At 33.4% G+C, this 23493-nt stretch overlaps 1 protein-coding gene across 4 annotated transcripts in view; it reads right to left on the bottom strand.

Moving 5' to 3' along the window:
* Positions 1-23493, bottom strand: part of LOC111047668 (Kv channel-interacting protein 4) — a 157330-nt gene that overhangs the window by 121772 nt on the left and 12065 nt on the right. For all 4 annotated transcript variants that reach the window (XM_039426889.1, XM_039426891.1, XM_022333487.2 and 1 more), the window contains exons 2-3: positions 22174-22257; positions 19982-20050 (exon numbers count right to left, since the gene is read on the bottom strand). Coding sequence is in view for 2 of the 4 variants with exons in the window: in XM_022333479.2 (XP_022189171.1) it covers positions 19982-20050; positions 22174-22257 (153 nt within the window). In the remaining 2 variants the exon portion in view is untranslated. The remainder of the gene's footprint in view (positions 1-19981; positions 20051-22173; positions 22258-23493) is intronic.

Raw genomic sequence — 23493 nt, 5'->3', positions numbered from 1 at the left:
AAGAAGATCTATTTGAAAAGGAAACACATAGGTTAAACAAAAGTGAGTGCAAACAAACCTCCGAGAGAGGTCGTTCATGAGGGAAATGAGATTCTGGGAACAATAAACAGGAGAATAAATAGTCAAGGAGTTGTATTCCCTGACAAAATGCATTGGAAGCAGTCCATTTGAAGCAAGAAGATTCATTCCTGGTCCACTCCATTGAAGAAGGATTTATAAAAAAGATACTGGATGCTAGAAAAAGAGAATAGACTATAAAAAGCGAACGAGACATTTTGAGCTTCGAAGGAAGAATTGCTGGATAAGATTAGATCTGGTAAGCTGAGAAAGGATTCCGCACGTACTGAGGGTTGACGTGCTCCACCTCAGCCGCAACGCAACAAGGCAAGTAGTCTTTCCTAGCTTCAACTATTTTTTGTACGCTTGTTCTATCGTTCTTATTTTCCGCCACTACTATCCCATCATTCATTCCAAACTGTGCCCCCTCAATAAAGTTCTTATATCTTACACTTTGAGATCACTAATCCCTATTTCCTAGTTCTTTGATGATCTTATAGTATCATTACGATCATATTGTGAGAGATAATATCAGTACCACAATCATCGGAAATTATGAGTTTCGGGTAAGAGTCCACTTATTCCCAGTTGAAAGTTTATTTTCTCTGAAGCATCATAATTGGAACAATTATTGCTCATGTGGCTCCAATATGCATCAATATTAGTATAAGGGATGAACCTCATTAGTATGGCATTTCATACACAAAATATTAAATAGCAGATGAATATCAATCATTGTATTCTGCGATATTCTAGTGGCAGAGCTCTAACGGAGTACTAGTATTGGAAAAGGTTTTTGTCATAGTTATTCAATCTCAGCTGTTTTTCATTCATGAAATCAAGCCGGTAAACAGCTGTTTGTGGAACAAATAAAGATATGATTCTCATTGCAGCATACTCTACTGTAATAAAACCATATGTTTTCTTTACAGTCGAGTATGTTTCCCAGTTCCGAGATAGGAACATCAAAACTGCTACAAAAACCACCTTCAGCGCTACAGGTGGAAGTTTTGTCAACTTCCTCAAAATTCCTGATGCAGAATTTGTAAACTAGGTTATGTTTAAAGTAGTAACTTCAGCACAAACAGGTGATGTTTTCCATTCCTCAATTATTCTTCTTTAGATTATTATGACAGAAAATAGTGTACGTTACTTGGATGTGAAAATGTATTTTGCAGTGCTCGAATGAAATAATTCTCGCCTGCATCTAACGCCTCGACTAGAAATATCAATATGCCTGCAAATACCCCTTCCCATGCATGTGATGTAAGATACTATTTCTACAAAGTCAAGATGAACCAAATCTTCAAGTTGGTATACTTTCTTGTTTTCTACCATTATAGCTGAGAACAAAGTTTTCATTAGGCTTCTATTATTATGCAACCATCAGAGTTCTGCCAACAAGAAGCCGCAGTTTAAATGAAGTAGATGATCCATTAATGAGTATTTTTTGTTCAATTATCCACCTATCTTCAATATATCTAGTACATGTTTCGAGTGACAATAAATTAATAAGTGATTTGCTGTAATGTCAATAATGAGATAAATATAGAATGAGGATAACAAAAGGACAAGTGATAAAATATGTATAAGTGAAGATTCAAACTCTAAAACTCCATAATAAGTGTCACATCGTCAACACTACAAGGAAGTTCCTTAACAGGTAACAGCACAGCAAAAAGACCCAATTACATAAGTTCAAGCACCAACATCTTTGAAGAAAACTTTTCTTTCTCTGAAAGTTTATAACATAATGAATCATAAAATTGGAAAGAAGAAATGGCACTTTTATAGCAGCACTATTGCCATTTTTATTTCATCGGCATCTTGGGAGTCTAAAATAATTGCAATAAGAGAAAAATGCAGAATTAAAATGTGATAGGATGACTCCAATGCACACATTTATTCATCATTTTGATACATATAATATAACTTAAACTATGAACCTCCAATCTTTCTTTTATGATAGAAGTATGCTCTTCTTCACGTTATGTTGAACTAATTACAAGAGTGCACCAAACATTTTTTAGGATGATTATTACTCAAATTCACCTAATCTTTCTGATACTTTGTTGTATTATTCCATTGCAATCTTATTGATCTCATATTGGAGAAAGTTGATGTTGAAAGAAAATTGTCTGCAGAAACGGGGAGCGAGGCTTGTACTGTTTGATTAAGGCATGGAAAACATTCCCGGTAACAGGACGAGTCTCATTAGATGCTTTTCATCCTTGTTTTTGTCGTCACATCTCTTGGAGAGGAATTCAAGCAAAGGTTTTTAACTCGACTTTTCTATATTACAGATTAGAGCTTTTTGCTGATTAAACTCATGCTTTTCAGCTTCTCCGCCCTAATTATCACAGTAATCATTCCAAATTCGTCTATATACATGAGTTAATAAAGTCCACGTGAAATGTTGTAGGACTACCTAATAATACTCCACGCAAATCATAATTATTGCTGCATTTTATGATAAAATAATATCATAATACTGTTATGAAGATCACAATCAATTCCACAAACGACTATTTTGAATCATATGTATAGTATGATAGTATTATGATATAATACTGATTTTGTCCAATGAAAGATTGCGTTCCAATACCATTTTTCTATAATCTTCCAAAAATGAGTTGCAATGAATGTGATACATGATTGTTATAGCTGATAATATTTAGAAAATTGGTTTCATCCTATTTTGGCAGTTCGAAAACCAAATTTGTTCAGAATGTGGTTTATCTCTCATCAAAGAATCTATCTTATATTTTCAGCATTGAAATAAAAGGGGTGTGTAAACGTTGATTGTGTCGTATAAACTCGTGTTTAAAATGCTACAGATTACCTCAACAAATCCTAGAAGAACTCCGCGAAACATTTTACAGGGAACTTGTGGCCGAGAGCCAAAACTGGTTGTTTCTCTTTCTCGTAATAGTACCGTAGAGAGCTTGGACTCATCAAAGTCTATTTGTCGCCAAGCAAATTTATCGCATTAACAGTACAGCACCGTGTCACAGCAACAGAGCAGAGCCCTTAATTATTATTAGAGGAACTGCTGTAGTAACAATGGGACATGATGAACCATTAAACAATCAGCTCCTGATCGTTTAATTTCGTTAAGCTCGCACCTGTCTATCAAACTCATTCAAGTGTACGAATTATCGACAGCAATAACGTATCTGCTTCCCAGTTTGCATCGAATTGAATCATTAATGGATCTATCATGATATTGAATGATAAATTCTGAAGATATTCGAGCCGCTGAAAAAACTTTTCGCACATTAACCCACCTGATACTTTTTTTACTTCGAAATAGAATGCACGATAGAATTTGTCGATGGAGTTTTTTTATTCCTCGTTGATTCTTTCAGCGATAAAATTCAATAGGTGAGCAATGATGGAGGAGTATGCCTGAGTTATGAGATCGATAGAGTGGAGAGATGTTGACCAGACATTCATTTGAAGACTGGCTGAATAAAGGAATTTGCAGCATCGATCGGGGATGGTGAGGTCGTGCAGCGTCAAGGAAGGCATCTAAATAACAAGACGTCATACACAATACGTTTTTCTTCCAAAGCCTATTCTTATTACGTTCCCTGAGGGAGGATTTAGGATAGCCCTTTCCCGAGCCCTTTCACCAGACCATGCAAGTAATAGACAGTGACAAAGGACCGCCGTGGAACGGAAAAGTTGCAAGCGAGACAAAAAGTTGAGCCACAGCCACATTTTCGGCCTTAATTTCTTCATCCGAACATCACATCCCGCCCAAACTTACAAAAATATAATTCTATACTTCATATCACTTGAAAATGGCATGAATGTCCGAAACATGTAGTGATAAAATATTTCAAAAAAGGGTACTGAGATTTTTATTTTCTTTATATTTCTATACACAATTCTATGTTGTGTTCATCCTCCACATAAAAATACGAAACGAATACAGAAAATGTGTACCACAATAATCGTTTCTAAATAATACAAGGAAATTATACATTGCATATGAATATAAAAAGGTATATCACAGTAAACATAATATATAAATATCACAAGTGAATTATAAATCTATTACATTGCATACGAATACGAAGAATATTTACCACAATAATTATCTGTAAATAATATGAGTAAATAATACTATATAGTAAAGATACCGTTTGAGATACCTAGATTATTTGTCTCTCATGATATCAACATTGCAAATCAGAACCATTTCATAGGTTCTTGGTAGCTCTCTTGGTATGATTGTGCTTAGCAGATACCACTATAGAATGAGAATCACTTTTCAACACTCTAATGAATTAATTCAAATGATCATCTACTAATACAAAAAAAGAGGTAAAGGATAGTTCAAAGATAGTTCAAAACCAGATTTCAACTTATATTCTGTCATAAATTCAAGTGCTTAAACAGTGAGACTGATTTTCAGAGAGCAAAATTTGATCTAAGCCCTATACAGAGTTGTTTGGTTGACTCTCAATTATAATTTGTTTTCGGAATTCTTATGGAATATTTTTGAAGAAACTGTCACTCCAAATCACTCCTGTCTATTCCTTTTGAACTGTGGCTGAGAGAGCGCGGTGCTCTGTGCTCTGTGAGGATATCCTGCCACATCTGTGACTGTGACATGACTACTGTGACTGTTTACCTCACACTCGACAATCCGGCACTTGAGCAATGAACGGTGAGAAAAACTGTGTCAGACATATCACGTACGACTCAGCAGCCTCACTGAGCAGAATGCTAGAGAGGCACCTGAATAATAAATAGGGCGGATAGAGGCACTGTAGCTTAGTTTGTTGCAAGGAGAGCCGGAAAACCCAAGTTCAAATCTCGGAGAATGCTTGACGGTTTGTCTACAGTTAAATTGTTGATGAAATCAGAAGTACTGTCAAGGAAAGCGTGAAAGGAAAACTCTCAAGCTTGTCATCGCCATTTATTCTGACAACAAATAGGTTTTCCAAATGCTCTTGAATCAATCTAATTCTCAATTCTTAGAGGGAACAATATTCTGTCTCCAGACTTATAATAGGAATAATGAATTTTCATCTTTAGTTTCTCTGAGAATAATCAATCACCCATCCTCCACAGTCATCAATTTAACATTTTTTCCATGATCTCACCTGTAAACAGCATTTCTTTGATACATTCTACTGCATGATGTAAAGTATATCAAGAATAGCTTTCATAATTTATTGGAACAATATGTTTTTTAATTACATAGCACGTCCCCTAAATTATTACAAACTATGAACCTAATCTATAATCTCAATTAGAGCTGATTAGATAGCTTATTTGATCTATTCATTCTCATAATTCAGTCTCAAAGACCCGATCTATACATAGGGCGAACTAGTGTAATATTGATGTATTCCTGAACCAATAGAATAAGCGATGGAGAATAGTTGATTGTTCTTTATTCTCATTATATCAATCTATATAAAGTCTCTAAACAGACGCTAGATTCAAATTAGATACGAGAGAAAAGGTTCAGCCCTGAAATCCATATTCCTACAGAAAAGCATTAACCAAAATCATAAACTCGTCGTTATTCATGAGAAACGATTGATTGGTTATTCAATGGTTTCATCGTGTCGTGATATTGGGCACCAGTAACAGTTGACCAACCTCATTAAAAAAGTATGGTTCAATGTATCCTGACCAAAATCTGCTTCAAACAGTAGGGTGCATTTTTTATGTCAATAACACGTCGTTTCTCAGAACTACGGAACCAAAAATACAAGTACATTGTAATTGAGGTTGATTGGTGCTCCGCTTTGCTTGGAAAATCAGCATCCTCTTCTTATGATACATATATGCTCCCCAAACTCTCATCTCTGAACAGGGGTCATGTAGGCTCCATTTTTTTTAGTATAAACATAGACAAAAAGGGTCAAACCACCAATCTCCTGTATAACAAGCTGTGATGAAGAATATTGTATTTTGTGATGGATTTTTGTAATTAACAATACATATACAATTTTTCATCAGCGATACTGATTACATGGGTTTTCACGATCACTCTCATGAATTGATACGGTATTGATTAATAGTATGATTTAAGACAACTTCTGTGTCACCAGAGACCAAATGTTCGAGTCTCCATAAGCAATCCAATTTATCCTTCCGTAGATGACACAATATAAATAAGTTTTAAAACTGCGACAACAAAACTTCCATTTATTTACTTATAAATTATTATCATGAAAACATTAAATTGCATTGTAGTCCAGGCGCTGGCTTACATTGAGCATACATGAGAGAGGCAGAGAATTTGACTTCGGATTATTGTTAGAGGGTCTTTAGTGTATATGAAACTCGATGTCGTCACGTCCCAGGTTGGTCGACAGCTTGATGGGGAGGGGGGTAAGTTGTAAAAAACGCGCGTTTATAAAATCGCCTGTCCTGCAGTTACTATTCATAGTACAGCTTTTAATTTTTTCTCAATATTATGTACACATAACTGGCTTTCAATGTGGTCCCATACTTTTTTGCGATAAACCGCATATTTTTTCCGTAAAAAAATAAAATATCTCGAAAAATGTATTTTTTTATGGACTTTTTGTTATTTCTCGAATATTCAATAATGTGCGTAATGGCCTGTCTATCGCATCGCTCCTACTAGTCTATGCATTCAAATTATGTATTTCAGGAACGCTATCTTATGTATTTTCGGTCGCTGAACACGATTTTTCAACTCTCAAGCCTTAATAATTGATAATTCTCATCATAATATACTAATTATGGTCAAAATTACAAACTTCATCTCATTATCATTATTTATGATTACATTGTAATGATAAACCATCCTGTTAGGAATCCTATATGTGTTTCTCAATCGATAAAAAACTGATATTCCATTAAGAGAGAATAATTATTCGATTTAGTTCAATGATCACTTTGGAATTGCGAAAGTCAAGTAATGGAGTAAGTTAAACAAATAATATAGGCTACCCCATATAGAGCACCGTGTAACAGGAGTAAAATATTTTCTTAATATAAATTTACAGTTGAAACACAAATAATGCCAATTACTCCCATGTGATATGACTAAATATTTGATTACAAAGGAAATACAACTCTAAAGCTGAGTTTACACCAAAGTTATTAAGGAGATGTTAATATAACTTAATCTTTATAGATTATATTAGATTGAACATAACTTATCATACATATGATAGACATATGTGTTTGCCAAGTTCCGTTCAATCTAATAGAATCTATAAATATTAAGTTATTAACATTTTGTTAATAACTTTGGTGTAAACGCAGCTTTATCAACTGATTTCTGTAACTTATATCTACTCATCTGGCTGAGTTTGACTGATTGTCTTGGGGTGGTACTTGAATGAAAGTGGAATGAGAGATATCTTTGTTGAATTTGAAATATTTGGAGAGAATACTGTAGGAAATCTATTGAGGGGAGATCAGTATAATTAAGGTGTGAGAGCGAGCAATCAATTCAATGAAACAACTACAAGGACTCATGAACGGTTCAAATATGAGAGATTGTCAAAGTATATTTGAAAGAAGTCAAAAGCTATTTGTAGAGTTTTTTTAGAATCAAAATCAATTACTACTTGAAATATTTATGACTGATTATTGTAACATAGTTTAAATTATCTTAAATTGTATTCATGCTCATAAGGATGGACTCTGGTATTGCACATAGAAACTGATCGAGAAAAGATCCCATAATTTTTTCATTCAATCACACAAACTATGTTATAAAGTCTGTGTCATATCTAGAAAATATAAAAAATACCCATAGAAGTGAAAAATAATTTCCAATAAGGAAACATTAACTCTATACAGTCAATACATTGACTCTCTGTCAAATGAAACCTTGAAAATTTAATAAATGTGACAACCGATCATGCTTTAGAGCAAACCCTCATTAGATCATCCAAAACTGAGTGATTGGAATAGCTAGTTCTTCAAAGGCTTTCCTAAAATGGCTGCTACTACATAAATAAATCTTCCATCAAAGATATTCTGTTCAAGCATGTTGACATCATTATCGATATCACTGGAGACTGTGAAGGAAGTCATCTAATGAAGTAAAACAAAAATAATGAGAGATGAGAATGATTTCCAGAAGCATAATCTTCTCAAGAGAACATAACATTTTCTTCATACTCTGATGGACAACAGAATCTGCATAATGTTAGCAATGGTCTGGAAGCAAGTGAAGAAGTGTGTGATTCTCTTTTGAACGTATAGAAAGAAATAGTTATTCGGTCTCCAACGATTTTTATCTGAACATAGTTGTGGCAAATTGTAAAAGTGTATTCTCACCTATAAAAAGAAATAGAGTTCTTTCTTTCTCCACGATGCAATCAAACAATCCTAGTCTTAGTTAATTCTAGAACAAAAAGATCCGATCTCTGTATTTTTACTAGGTAGCTGTTTAAAGATAATTATTCAGCATTAAAGTTTTAGTGCAGCATGCATTTCTACAATAGCCGCAATCTCTGTCAACATCTGATCGATATATGAAAAAAAAACTCTTAATCTCACTTGGCCTATGAAATTGTAAGTGAAACTAGTTGTGGATTTGACTAAATCCCCAAATATCGTTGACAAATTCGCATAATGATGACATGGCTCTCCTGAATTCAACTCCTACTTCACTTTTCAAAACTTCAATACGCTGCAAGATTATGGAAACTTTGTGATCAGAAGAGTTATGAAAATTCTCAATAAAGATGGAGTGATACAGGTGGACATAGCTTTTCATGTCTATGGTCTAAAATCAAACAAAGGTAGTGAACATATTAGAAGCAGCAGAGTAAAATAATCACTCCAATAATATGCTCTCCAAACCATCGAGACTTGATTTCTAAATCTGTGGCAGAGATTTATTAATGTGACATGCAAGAATCTATAAAGGAATTATCCATACGTTAGCTACGTGCAGGAATACATACATTCATTCATTCATTTGTGGATAAAATTACAAATCATTTAAATATGTTTGGGAAAGAATAAATAGCAGACATGGCCCAAAACTATTCGAATCCCAAATTTTGATACTGAATAACTTGTTACCATTTCAAAACAGTCTGAACGGGGATACCATAATGGATGAATCAATCAAAAGTTGGTGAAATATTATTATAATAATATTGTTAGAAATAATATGAATGAATATTTAAATTTTCATTTCATTTTGATTTGACACATATCTATTATTATATTGGATATAATTTCTCAAAAGTCCACGACAAACTGAAGATTCACGAAAGATTAACATTTTCATACCTAACATAATCATTATGATAATGAATGAATGATGAATTCCATTTCCACCATGAAGAACTAAGAAATTCCACAAATATTTCTTGGAAACTAACTGACCACTATATCAAGTAAGCGTGGCCAGTGTGCAATTAATAATATAATTTAGCCTGCAGCGCATCACAATAAATTAATTTGAAATAAAAACAATAGAAAATAAACATATATAAATATTAACTTTATTCTATCCTAATATATTTCTTGAAACCCAAGTTTCGTTTATTTCAAACAGTCATTTCTTAGTTTCCTTGCAGAATGAGATGAAGTTTGTAATTTTGACCATAATTAGTATATTATGATGAGAATTATCAATTATTAAGGCTTGAGAGTTGAAAAATCGTGTTCAGCGACCGAAAATACATAAGATAGCGTTCCTGAAATACATAATTTGAATGCATAGACTAGTAGGAGCGATGCGATAGACAGGCCATTACGCACATTAATCATGGGGGAGGACCGCGCCGCAGCGTAACAGTGCTACTTATCCCCCTCCCACCGCCGCATCTATGATCGTAACCCCCAAACTATATATATCATTGGATTCAGCAAGAAACGGCCTACAACGTTTATTGGAAGCCTTCTCCTCTAAGTTGGCTAATTACTTGAATATTCGAGAAATAACAAAGTCCATAAAAAAATACATTTTTCGAGATATTTTATTTTTTTACGGAAAAACTATGCGGTTTATCGCAAAAAAAGTATAGGACCACATTGAAACCAGTTATGGGTACATAATATTGAGAAAAAATTGAAAGCTGTACTATGAATAGTAACTGCAGGACAGGCGATTTTATAAACGCGCGTTTTTTACAACTTACCCCCCTCCCCCCCAAGCTGTCGACCACCCTGGGACGTGACGACATCGAGTTTCATATACACTAAAGACCCCCTAACAATAATCCGAAGTCAAATTCTCTGCCTCTCTCATGTATGCTCAATGTAAGCCAGCGCCTGGACCAATTGAGCATTATTACTAAACTTGATCTTCCAGCTATAGAACAAATCACTTTTAAATGTTGTCATCAACTTAATGCAAAAATTTAAACAAATTAAAATCTCACGTTTAATCTGGGACACTCACCATTTATATCCGATGTGGTATTTGTTTGGCGGTTAGCCTATGTACCTATTTATTTCCTTCTATGGTGTAATAATTAGCTATGTGAATGAGATAATTCCACTTTCTAATGTTGTTTTCATGTTTAAAAGAACTATTACTCAACATTGCAATAATAATTGAATATTTCAAAAGATTTAACTGATCCCACATGTCTGAAATTTGTTGCTGTAAATCAAAGAGTATCATGATGAGCTGTGAAGTTCTAGATATCAATTATACTATCATGAGAAGTTCTATTCTCTCTCATCCAAAATAATCGTCTGATATCGGAATTTGAATCAAGGATGGGATAGATGCTTCTAAAGTTTTCGTTCTTGAGCGCTGAAAGCAAAGTTTATGAACTTCCGAGTCTCATGGATTATTCTTGCATGATTGGGAATATTCCAGATGGAGTTGAAGGATTGTTTCCTTCTCTCCCAAAATATCATATCAGCAGAGATTTCAACATAAATAACACAGTGAACCGTTGTTGAATCGATCTGGGATTCTGATCATTCTCAGTTCAGATTATAAACTGTAATAATGTTTATTTCGGCTTCATTATAAAATCCAAAAAAAAGGATATTGTGAAGAACGTCAACTGATTTTTATCCAAATATCATAGAGGAAGGAATGAGACAATAGCAAAAGAGATATAAAAATACTCTGAAAAGAGAAACAATGAGACAATTAGGAAAATAAGTGAATAATAGGTAAGAGAAATGCGCTCAAAAGGAAAAAAGATAATCAAGTGAATAGTAAGGACAAGAAAAAATGAAAATAAATACTTGAGAACAATCTAGAAGAACTGTCATCAATTGAAAGTAAGTAATAATACTGATGGTGATACCAAAAATGAAACATCATTGATAAAAATGAAGACTTAACTTCCTTAACGCTACTTTCCAGCTTCCTTACCAGCTTAAGTTCAGTATGATTTCTATAAAAATTCTTGCAATCATGTTGATTTAGATTCGAATTCAACTGTGGGTAAACAATAATCCAGTCATGATGAAACTATTAAAACTGATCATATAAAACTTACTCAAGTATCTCTCCTGAGATCCTTCGAAGAGGAACTTGGGAAGGTTGCAATTTGAGAATCCACTATCAGTCAGACTTTGAGATAAAAAGAGAATCACTTCTTGGAACGCACAATAAAATAGAATGATATATACTGTGTCATCGACTCATATGGACATAATCATTGGGAAAGCAAACGAAAGGGAAGCCTAGTCCTATTATATTAAGCGAGCAATTTTTGTATTTATCCTATTATATTAAGCGAGCAATTTCTGTATCTATATATTTTTATATCTGGTTATTTATGTTCAACGGATTTCGAAAACGGCTCACGAAACTTGGAACATAGTAGGTTTATGATATAAAAAATTCGATTGCACAGAAAACTCGCTGAACGACATTAAAAGGATACTTCATCCTTGGCTGAAACAGCTGTAGATAGTGAAAAAGTGAGTGATCGAGTGAGTATGTGAAAAATCAAAATATCGCATCCCTGAAATTCATAAGATGACATATTATAGCCAGGCTGTGGAATATAAACACGATCATTTTAGAGAATTGTGTTCTGTTTATCAATAAATAAAAATAACGAGCGAAGCTCGGTGCCCCGATATTTAGATTTGAAACTAACAGCATTTATTTCATGCATAATACTCTATATTCTATATAGATCATGCATATTCTATAAGTAAATAGAAAGAGAATCTGATGAATAATGGATAAATATGTTACAGTATTATCATGAACAATTAACATCATTCTTGAGTAAATATTCTGAGTTAAATGTTGAATAAATTACAAAAATGCAAGGTGTTCCAAGTTGATGCTTGTATTGTGCAACACATGCTGGTATTGATGAAGTTTCATGAGTAGCAATGGTAGTTATCTCTCTATATGAATTGAAGTAACATTCATGAACAAAGTCATAATACTTAGAATGTAGAATATAGTATACTTCAGGAAATTGTATTTTATTTGTTTTTTTCAGGTTTTATTATTATTTCTTTTTTGTTTTTTACTATTGCTCTAATTCTGTTTGTGTGAAATTGACAAAGACTTATTCTTTTTTCTTAGTTATCAAAATGAAATTACTGTCTCGTTCATATTATTATGTACACTAACAATAGTGTAGAACTTCAACCACAGCTGTTAAGCTACTCAAGTTCTTTTCTTTTTTCCATCATGATACTGTTTCTTTATAATAATTGCATTGTAAAAATATTTGTAAAATATGTCAGTGTTGTGAATAAATTTCAATTTCAATTTCAATTTCTTTTCATCAGTATAATATAGTATAGAATATAGAATATAGCACAGTAATATAAACGAGAATGTCGCACATGAGACAGCATGTCAGCGTCAGCAAACTGGCAAGCAACAAACATTTGTGATGCAAGTTATTCTACACCACAATTGAAGCGTTTCGCAGCTACTGAGACTGGCTCGATCATGTGAACTTTGAAGCTGACATTTGAGTTGAGAATATAGTTTGTAGGCTCGTTTGTTCGCCGCTATGCTGCTAATTCCATTTGTCACCGTCCCATTGAGACGAACGTGACGACAGGCGCTGACTGTTTTGCAGTCCATTGATCTGGGCTACAAGTGTGCAATGGACTCTATCTGCTCTGCTCTGCTCTGCTCTGCTCTGCTCTCCACTTGGACTGCTAGAAGTGATTAATGGGATCATCCAAGAAACTCAATATAACTACTACAGTAGATTGTGTGCTTGGAGGTGAGCATCAATTACATTTGGAAATTATTGAACTCCATCAAGTTACAAGAGTAGATAGGATGACAACAAAGATCAGCAAATTAGGTGTCAAAATTTTATACAAACTTTACATCATGATCAAATACTACATACTAAGAACATAGTACATACTACTACTATAAGAACATAGTTCATCGAAATTGGAATATAATATGCTGGCTCTGAAGACTTCAAACAGACATTCAATTATTACTACTAATATAACATGAGATTGTACTAATTAGTATGTACTGATTACTGATAAAGACTATCAATTTAATAATTGAACATAATCAATCGCATACTATGTGAGTATTGATAGAACTATGAAGATGCTGAACCCATCCTAAATCTTGAAATTGAAATTCATAACCACCTTCATAAAAGTAATATAATTTTTTATGGATGAGTATGGGTAATTTTGAGATAGCACATTTTGACGTTAAACACTATCTCCCGACTCAGTAACGTTCATGTGCGAAAGAATCCCTTATTATTTATTAATTTAGTAAAGATCGACTTCATGATGAAATTCATACATAATCATGAATAAAGTCCAGTTTTCAGATTGAGACTGAAATAGACTTGAAATACTTGTCTGAAAATAGAATAAGTCTAAATTTAGGTTGTGCACTCTCCCTCACAAGAGGAAAATTAGTCACTATCTGCCTTTACGGAACAAGTTGTAAAAATAGATGTCTATGAATGCGTTTAGAGGCGCTCAGGACAGTTGATGAATGAAAAAACGAGGAATGGAAAATCAATATTCATCACTCAAAAAGCTGAACTGTGTAACTGATGTTTCAATTGAGAATACCAGTAATATATTTTTGATTATCCTTCTCGATAATTTGTTTCTGCAGCCATCGCCTTATGGCTATGTAAATTGCATTTGTTTCTGGCTATATAAATATTCAACTGAAAATCTGTTACTTTTTACATGCTTTCTCTCATGCTGAATCCGACTACTAGTCCCCTTGAATAATTGTTTGGATCACCTCTCATGTTCATTAGTATTTTGTTCTCATTGCTGTTCTCAATATTTTACCAACACATCAAACCTGCCTTATCTCAAATGATTTGGGAGATTCTTTGTATAGTGGTCTGTTTTTGGGTCTCTTGTGGATTTCATCTCTGTATAAGCCTCGAGAATTTTGGACTCTGAATGATTTTTATTTATAGTTCTGAAATTGAATCGAACTTTGTTATCCTGTTGAGAGTAAAGTCTCTGCGCTGGTTGATTTTTTTTTTTTGCTTGAAGTAACCTCTGTTCTACTAATCCAGCGTCATTCTCTTCGAATTCAAAAATTTTATTCACACCAATTAACAACAGTGTTACAAGAAAGGAAATAAATATATTTTGTTGAATAATTAGCGTGGCTAAAAAAATAAATCTTGTGCTTCAGCCACGAGTTCAATCATTCCTTACTATAGTTAACATGATTTTAGAATTAGTACAGAAGTTTATGTAATAATCAAGACCAGTACAATAAGTCAAATAAACAATGATTATTTATATTGTTGAAATCTTCAACAGTTATTGTTACTATAATGCAGTTCACAGAACTCATTCCCCACACCCAGACTTGTTGTCATTGTGGGGAATATTCACTATGTACATTTGGTCTCTGCTGCTGTATTTACTCATTTTGTAAATAGAGATTTATTTTATCTGATTTAAATTTCGGGGACCGAGCTTCGCTCTGGAGTACAAAAGCATAAAAAATGTATTACGAAAGAAGAAATTATAATAACATTCATACAGAAATGTTCTATCTAATCAAAGTAAATTGAGATTAATTCCCAGAGGAATGCAAAAGTTTCCCTCACAAAGGCCCAGTTGCACGAAAGCCGGTTAAATTTTAATCCTGATTAACTTCACGTGAACCAAATCAGAGAAGACCATTTCAAAAAGATGAATCTACTGGAATATTAATCATGATTGAAAATAATCCTGCTTTTTTGCAACCGGCACTAAGTACCTGATTGAATGATTACAAAAGTTCAACAGCTGAGTCATAATTTTGACACAGTCCCACACACATGAACTCGCTCATTCACTTCCATCACCACGAAATAATTATTATCAGCTGTCTATCCAAGGATGAATAATAATTATCCTTTTAATGTCCTTCAGCGATTTTTCCGAGGGATGAGACCTAGTGCAATCGAATCTTTATATTATGAACCTACTATGTTCTGAATTTCGTGAGAATCGTTGGAGCCGCTTTTGAGATCCGGTGAAATACAAACATATAAACATCTAAACATCTAAACATATAAACAGAAGTTGCTCGTTTAATAGTATAGGATTAGAACTCACAATGTGAGCCTCACATGTGTTCTATATTTATGATCTCTACCCAGCTGATCAATCTAATTAATAGATAATCTGTCATTTGTAATGGAATTGATTGTGATAAATTCCCTATTATTATTGTTGCTCCATTTGTAGTAGTACAGTGCTAACAATCAGGCTCTCACTGAAACGATAGAGAAGGTGCTCCATGATGAACAAGAAGATAGATATTGTTTTCCACTGTTAGATTTTTTATTGTCATTCAATTTCCTATGATTTGAATCAAACTGTTGTTTGTCTACAAAACTTGGTTCCCTTGAGAACACTTTCAAGCTTTCAACGCAACTAGCTCAAATCAGATCTTGCTCAGTCTTCATCACTAACTGACTGATGAACTGAACAATCCTATTTGATTCAGTTATCCATCTACAAAGCGGTGTAGGCTTGTTGCTTTGAGTCATCTTGCTGTGAGGCTGAAGGGGAAACAGCTTGAAGGGCCAGTCGAGGAGTGAGGAGGTCCCTTTTGCAAGCAAAGTCGAGCCAAGCTGGTAACCAGAGTCGATTGAAGCCGGAGCCAAGATTTATGCACGCTTTCACCGCTCGTTTCCCCTCACCTGCGACTCTTCCCAGGAGAGCGACAGCCTTCTCAAGGATTTGAGTCACTTCGCCACCTCCAGGCTCAGCCTGACGCTGCAATCGCTTGCTAATGCCCGGGGGATGAGTCTCATTGACAGCGAGGTCTATCCACTCACGTGTGCTACTTTTTCGATACAGCATCTTCATCAAAACGCTTGCGAGGGATGGGGCGAATCTCAACCGCTACACATTTTAATTTCACCCACTATACAGCCAACCAGCAGTTATCACCGCTGAGCTCCTACTTAACTTTATTGAAACAAGTGTTTCATTGAGAAACTTATCATTGTATTGATTTCTCAATTATGATATTTCACTTGTACCCCTTGAGCTATCTATTGTAACATCAATATTGTGAATTATTTTACATGAAAAAATACAAACATTTATCCATTCATCTTGCTCAGTTTGTATGAACGTTCAGCCTAGTTGGTTATATCATAGAGATAGGCAATGGCAATTTACACGTCCTATGAGTTTTCATACTTCATATCATTAGACCTCCAGACTCATTATCAAATAATCAAGGACACAATTCACACACTCAAAAGGTTTAAATGGTCGTGCACAGCGAAACAAGCGTCTAAATTCATCCAAAAGTCAATTATTTCTAATTTTCGTCTCTGAAAATGCATTCATCTATTGCCTTGTAATCATTTAGTTTACGTGATAAGTAAATCACAGAAGTTAGAGGTTAGAATTGATAATTTGTAAAAACTAGTATTACATTCAAATTCCTATTATTTCTTATGTGAAGGCTCCACAATACTCACTTAATCCCCATTCATAATCCAAGAGTGAAAGCAGTGCAACAAAATAATCATATATTTAAATGGGAACAGTTCGGTAACAGCAGAAACCTAGAAACTCGCAAATCTGGAGTAGCAGAACATATTTTAAATGTTAGAGTTAGATTACGATTCTAAAGCAACCAAAACAGTTTCTGAGATATGGTAAAAATTGAGTAGTAATATAGTATTCGGGTTTATTGTACTATTGAGTACAACCACTGAGGTTAGAGAAGTTTCTTGTGGTTCTGCAGTCCGTTATATTACAGGCTAGGGTCGAAACCATTACATTAAGATAACGTTGATAAGTAATTTTCTATCAATGACCGCTTATTCCTCACAGACTCTTGGAAATCAATAAGTGCTACTTAATCCGATTAGTGGCAGCAGCTATCAGACTTTTCCCAAGAAGGAAGTGAGTCTCGGGAATCGGATTTAAAACAATCTGAGATCAGGGTATGAGAGAGCGACATAGAAAATCTTTCAATAAAATATACACATGATGCCATGAGCCACAATCAACATCTGACCTGATTTAAATTTGGATTACCTAATCCTTGAACTGGTGAGTATTTAAACTTTTGATTCGAGGGCGATAAGTAGCTTTTCCCCAGTGGAGGGAAGTTTTGAAACAATCGAATAATATGAATTATATTTGGATATGGTTCCAATGGTTCCAATTTTTTTTTAAAAACTCGATAGTATTAGTTTCAAGTGGTAATTGAGTGGAATATTACTTATCAATTCATTAATTCAAGTCATCTAAATTCAAAATTTATAGTTTTCATGTTTATTTTAGACTGAATTTTTATAAAAATTACACATGTGAAATTATAACCTTATCTTGGACTTTGTCACCTATAAATTTTGAAGAAAAATAGCACAAGGACTACCTTATTATTTTATCTTCTATATAATGTTATTGCATTGGTGTCATTTGCATTGTAAATGAATAAATAAATAAATATGGAAATATTGTGGAATCATTGTAACATAGCCTTATTTTGAAGAGCAACTTGAAATTCCATCCATCATCTTGTCTAGTCTATGAATCGAGTGCTACTTATGGCGACCTATTTACCCTTTCACTTTCTAGAGCAAGCTTACCCATCTTTTCCTACTTTATGTTATGTCGCAATTTGGTGGATGTGAAATATGCGTCAAATATTTCTCTGACCTCAGCACTATAGTTTGGTTGTTATAATGACAGTATTTGTTCAACTTTGGTTTTGCTATCCTAGTCTATCATTCGACAAAGCCGGTGGTACTATCCTTTTCTAGGTCCACAACGATGCCAATTATGTTTTTGACAGTGTAGAAATATAATTAATTAATGCAGAGAAACGGCATCGCTATTCTCCTATCTTTATCCACTGCCATTATAACGTGGACCTCACTATAGCTCTACATTGTAAACTCTACAATTCCAGTATTCCACTATGAAGTCTGTTGATGGTTGATTCATGTAGATAACCAAGAACCTATCCAATAACTAATAATTGTTTTAATTACATTTTACATGAGAAATTTCGCAACAAATAGATATAATGTGATATTAACAGACATTGGGAATGATTATATAGCTTCACTTTGCCGTTTTATCATAAGGTAAGATAACAAACATTCTAAGTACAATAATAAAAAACTGAGCAACCATTCAAGAGAAAGAATTCCAGACAGAACATAATTTTTGAGTTAATAGGGGATAGATAGATTGATGGAAGGAGTTCAATGAATGGAACTCTTTGTGGTTATCTTCTTATAGAAGATTGGGATCAATGTACAATAAAAAATTTACGTAAGACGGCTGGGAACAAGATATTCCGTTGATATTGCATAACATTATTATCTCAGCAGCTCTCTGTGTAAAGCAGCAGACTCCATCTATGTGCAAAAGCTCAAACTAAAGAGTGCGTTAAAAAGCGTACTGTTACGCTATTTATTGTTACTTAGTGTTTATGCATGCAAATGATAATCCAGTTGACAAGTGATTTTTCAATTTTGTGAAAAATGTGATAATTATGGAAGATGAGATATTAATGTACCTAGAATACATTGGGAGATATAATAGAGTATTTTAAAACAGATTCCACTGTTAAAACTTTTCATTTTATAGAAATTTCTAGCTTCAGCGTTCAAAATTACTTATTAATTGACTTTATTGAATTATGTGCAAGAATCTCTGGGCTTTCTAGTTTTATTCGCCAAAAAATTGAAAAAGCATGGTTTTTGTCAAGAATTGAACAAATTTCTCCGGATTCTTTGCCAAGAATTTAGCATTTTTCTACCGGATCTTAGTATTTTCGAATTTTTTGGGATTATGAGAGAGCTACAATTATAGTACTCAGAGAAGGAATCTGGTGAGAGAAGCATTTTTTTCACATCAGTAAACACAAAGGCATCAAGGCTCATCTGCATCAATGATTTGACACCATAATGATAGTTGAATATAATCAGATAGTAACAAAACTTCCCCAACTTTTCAAATTAAATGAATAATCTTAATTGGAACAAATACGACAAATGAGTCTCTAGAGTGCAATTCATAGCAATAATCTGTTTTCGAGGAGCCATGCATAAGAAGCTGAAAGTAAAGAGGCTCTAAGACCTTCTTAGGGGAGCTTCTTACTCAAAAGTCGTAGACATGTATGTGGGTATGTGGTCATATAAGTCACCACTGTAAATTTACTGGTTTGAAGCCTCCAAAGACAATCTACCTTTACGACAATGAATGTCATTCTTGGAACAACTCTGATAAAATAGTGCATGCTCCTTTCAGTAAATCTCTGCATCTGTTGGACTACACCTCTTAAACATATTTCATTCTACTATAAATCCTTATGTCGACAACAATATTGATGCCAACATTTTTAGGGAAATTGAAACTCCAGTCTTCGACCAATATCATATTGAACATTTCAATAATAATAATAACGAGTGACCTGGCTGGCTCAGGTCTGGTGTCAGAGTTTTCAGGTTGCATTTCAATGAATGCATTTCATTAGAGAAAGATGGTGGACTGGTATTTAACTTACGTGGATCAATAAATTCAGGATACTCAGGATCTTCTGAGATGACGCTGCCGCCACTCATTTTGTTCCAAGCTGTGAACAAAATGTTTTCCACAAATTACAATTTAAAAACTTAACAATTCACACACAAGGCAAAGAAAATCCATGAAACAAAAATAGGACTTGAGATTGTCAAAACGACTAATTTATCAGAAAAAAAATTAAAATACTGGAACCTATTGTTACATAATTATAAATTTCTAGTAAACTGAAACCTTTAACATCGTAACATTAAGCAGCAGAAAACGGTATAAATAGTGTGGATGAAGCCCTACGATTGGCCGTTAACTGTTGATCAATCAGGGTTGAGATCTGTCATTGGCCGACAAGAGATACGGCTACAGCTTTCCAAATATGGGCATGAGAAAGTTGAACATCAACAAATAACGAAATACTAACAAAAACAAATAGAAAACTTGATAGAAAATAAAAAAATTCGTACATTTAAGCCTGTTAACACAGAGATACAAACAAAACAACAACACTGGTGTAATGATATAAGATACAGGCTGAAGCTGAAGGTATGAATAATATTTCCAATGTAGAAAGAACGCATGAAGTAATATACTTCTAAATTCGATCTTTTTCTTTGATATGAATCATTTTATACCTTCCTTATTGCTATTTTCTCTATTTCCGTGTTAATTTATGTACCATTCCTCATTTCAATTTAAGTACCATATCTAATTCTCCCATTATCACTCATATACTCTCTTTGGTCATGTTAGTTACTTATTATTTCGTTATTTGTTGTTGTTCTCATGTCCATATTTGGAAAATTGTAGGCGTGTCTTGTCTGTCCCAATGGCAGCATAGCTCAACCTTGATTGGTCGTCATCTAACGGCAAATCATATAGTTTCACTCAATTAATAATATTTTGCTGTTTGATACAGTTATCAATTCACTAGATACAGTATTGATTACGGTGTAACATCAAAAACCATTACTTCAAAATGTTTTCAATGAATCACTGCTTTTGACAATTTTCAGTCTTTTCCATTTTCATAATTCAAATATTTTCAAGATTCTAAAACTTTATAAAATGGATGTAAAAAAACCAATAATCGATGTATTTAATTGTTTATCAATGTATCACTGTTGCAATGTACCTACCTATATTTCATTTCACAGAAATGTGATCAATGGATAATGGGTTATTGATATCTCTCAGCGACTGCACTAGAAAAGACCAAACTCTAACCTGCTATAGCCCAGTGCAGATCCGTTTTTGCATTAATTCCCTCATAAAGAGCACTGATTGGGATATCATTGATTCATCTAAAAGAACAATTCCATAACAGTTGGTTCTATATTGATGTTCATTCAAGATGAAAAATCATATTATCGAAAGTGTTAAATATGGGTAACCAGCTATAACATAATATGAAAATGGAATAACGGATACTTTGATAATCTCCAAAATGGAAATACATTTACTGGCCACTAAACTTTCACTCAAAATATCACATGCATTTTAAATATAAATGAATATTCTCTTTTGTTTGAATAGAAATGGATTCTATTCCACCTCTTGGATAGTATTATAAATGTAACTGAGATGAATGAAGTTTATGTGAAATCGATCTCTCTCGCAAAATATAAGAGAAATCGAAAATAAAATTAGTAGAATTGATGGTGATGTTGTGAAATCTCTCCATAATAAGAAAACAAAGATATTGTCAAATTTCACTAAAAATTATTAATTATTAAACAATTTTCTAGTGAAATTTGACAAAATCGAAAATAGCCTGAAAGTAACTCTTTCTAAAGAAAATCTTTAAAATATGTGAGAATTTGCTCCAGATCTCAGAAGCATAAGGTAAGAGTATAAGGTAAAGCTTAATCATATAAAATGAACAAATACTCAAGCTTCTACGTAATGCTCATGAGCATAACCTTATGTTCCAAAGTCATGCTCATGAGCAGATGCTCAGTTTTTATTCATATGGCCCATTATTAGTAGTTGAAGGATTTATTCGAGTAAGATCGCATAGAAGATGAAACACAATTTGAAACGTATTATTTAAGAAAAATATTGACTTATGAGAATATGAAAAATATAGAAGATTACATTTGCTGTGAGTTCTATACAACTATGCGATTTCTATTCATTGGAAAGGAATGTTGGTTAATCATGATTAATTATGATATCCACCTTTTTTGAAGAATTTCTTGACACGGCCGGCGGGGGACTGGAATGACTGTACGGACCGATGACTGCCCGACTCTGAACAAGTTTCTAGAAAACAAAAAAATATTGTTAAAAACTCTTACTTGGAATTCATGTTCTCAACTGAACAAAAAAAAGATACATTCATTGTAAAAAATATGCTGTAATTAATACATAAAACATACATCATATTTTGCAAAGAAGGGATAAAAAGAATAGATATTTTCAGACAATGAACTAAAGATTTGCTCACTCACTTTAACTTTCTCTCAGAATCTGATGATATTGAATGAATCTAACTAGATCTTTTACTCTGATATTCAAATATTGTTTGCTTTTCGCTATTTCTTTGCTAAGCTATTTCCGGATCCACTTGATCAATCAAGCAGGAAATCCACGTTCAACTATTTCTGGAACCGCGTCGGCTAAAAAAAAATATCTCAACGTGATAACTTATTTCAGAGATGACTAGTGAACCCACAAAATTGTTGGATTACACCCAGAAAATTGTGTAACTATGAATGAAAACAGTTGGATATTAAAATAATGCACAAAAAAATGTAGGTTGATTTTTTAGATGAAATACTAGATTTTAATTCGCTATGGTCTAAATGTCTAGATCCTAGAGTTAGCCGAGGAAATAACTCGTCCTACTTTCTGAATGTGATAGAAAAACAAACAAAATTAAATCATTTTAACAGGCATACTTCAAATAGTATCCATTATCCTATACTATTAAACGAGCAATTTCTGTTTATATGTTTAGATGTTTATATATCTGTGTGTGACCGGATCTCGAAAACGGCTCTAACGATTAGGTTTAAAGTAGGTTTATGATATGAAAATTCGATTAGAAGGATAAATACATCCTTGGAAAAACAGCTGGAAATTTTGACGTCTGTCGATACTGTAATGGAAGTGAGTGAGCGAGTGCATGTGTGTAATAATTCCTCAGCTGATATTACAAGAAGAATAATCCAGCAAGAAAAACTTATTTTTGTTTATTCCTTTTTTCAGAAATCATGTTTACTTCAGAAAGTCCAAAATATTAACTAGATGATGTTAGTGTAGAATATTACATAGTATATTAACAAAATTGTAGCAAAAATAGTATATCATTCTAAATCGAATTCATAGTATATCTATTTTCAATAATAATTGATGATGTGTTTGTTTTTTAAAGAGTGAATAAATTGTTATTTTGATCAGTTATAGTAGCTTAACCTAGATTTTGATTTGGTCTGTAGTATAAATTTGAAAAGGGACAGTTTTGGGCATAAGCTTGTTGTGCCTCCTCATATAACT

The sequence above is a fragment of the Nilaparvata lugens genome, chromosome 4, assembly GCF_014356525.2.
Source record: "Nilaparvata lugens isolate BPH chromosome 4, ASM1435652v1, whole genome shotgun sequence".
In the NCBI taxonomy this organism is placed as follows: Eukaryota; Metazoa; Arthropoda; class Insecta; order Hemiptera; family Delphacidae; genus Nilaparvata; species Nilaparvata lugens.
Note: the sequence above shows the minus strand (reverse complement) of the source record. Positions and strands in the feature narration are given on the sequence as shown.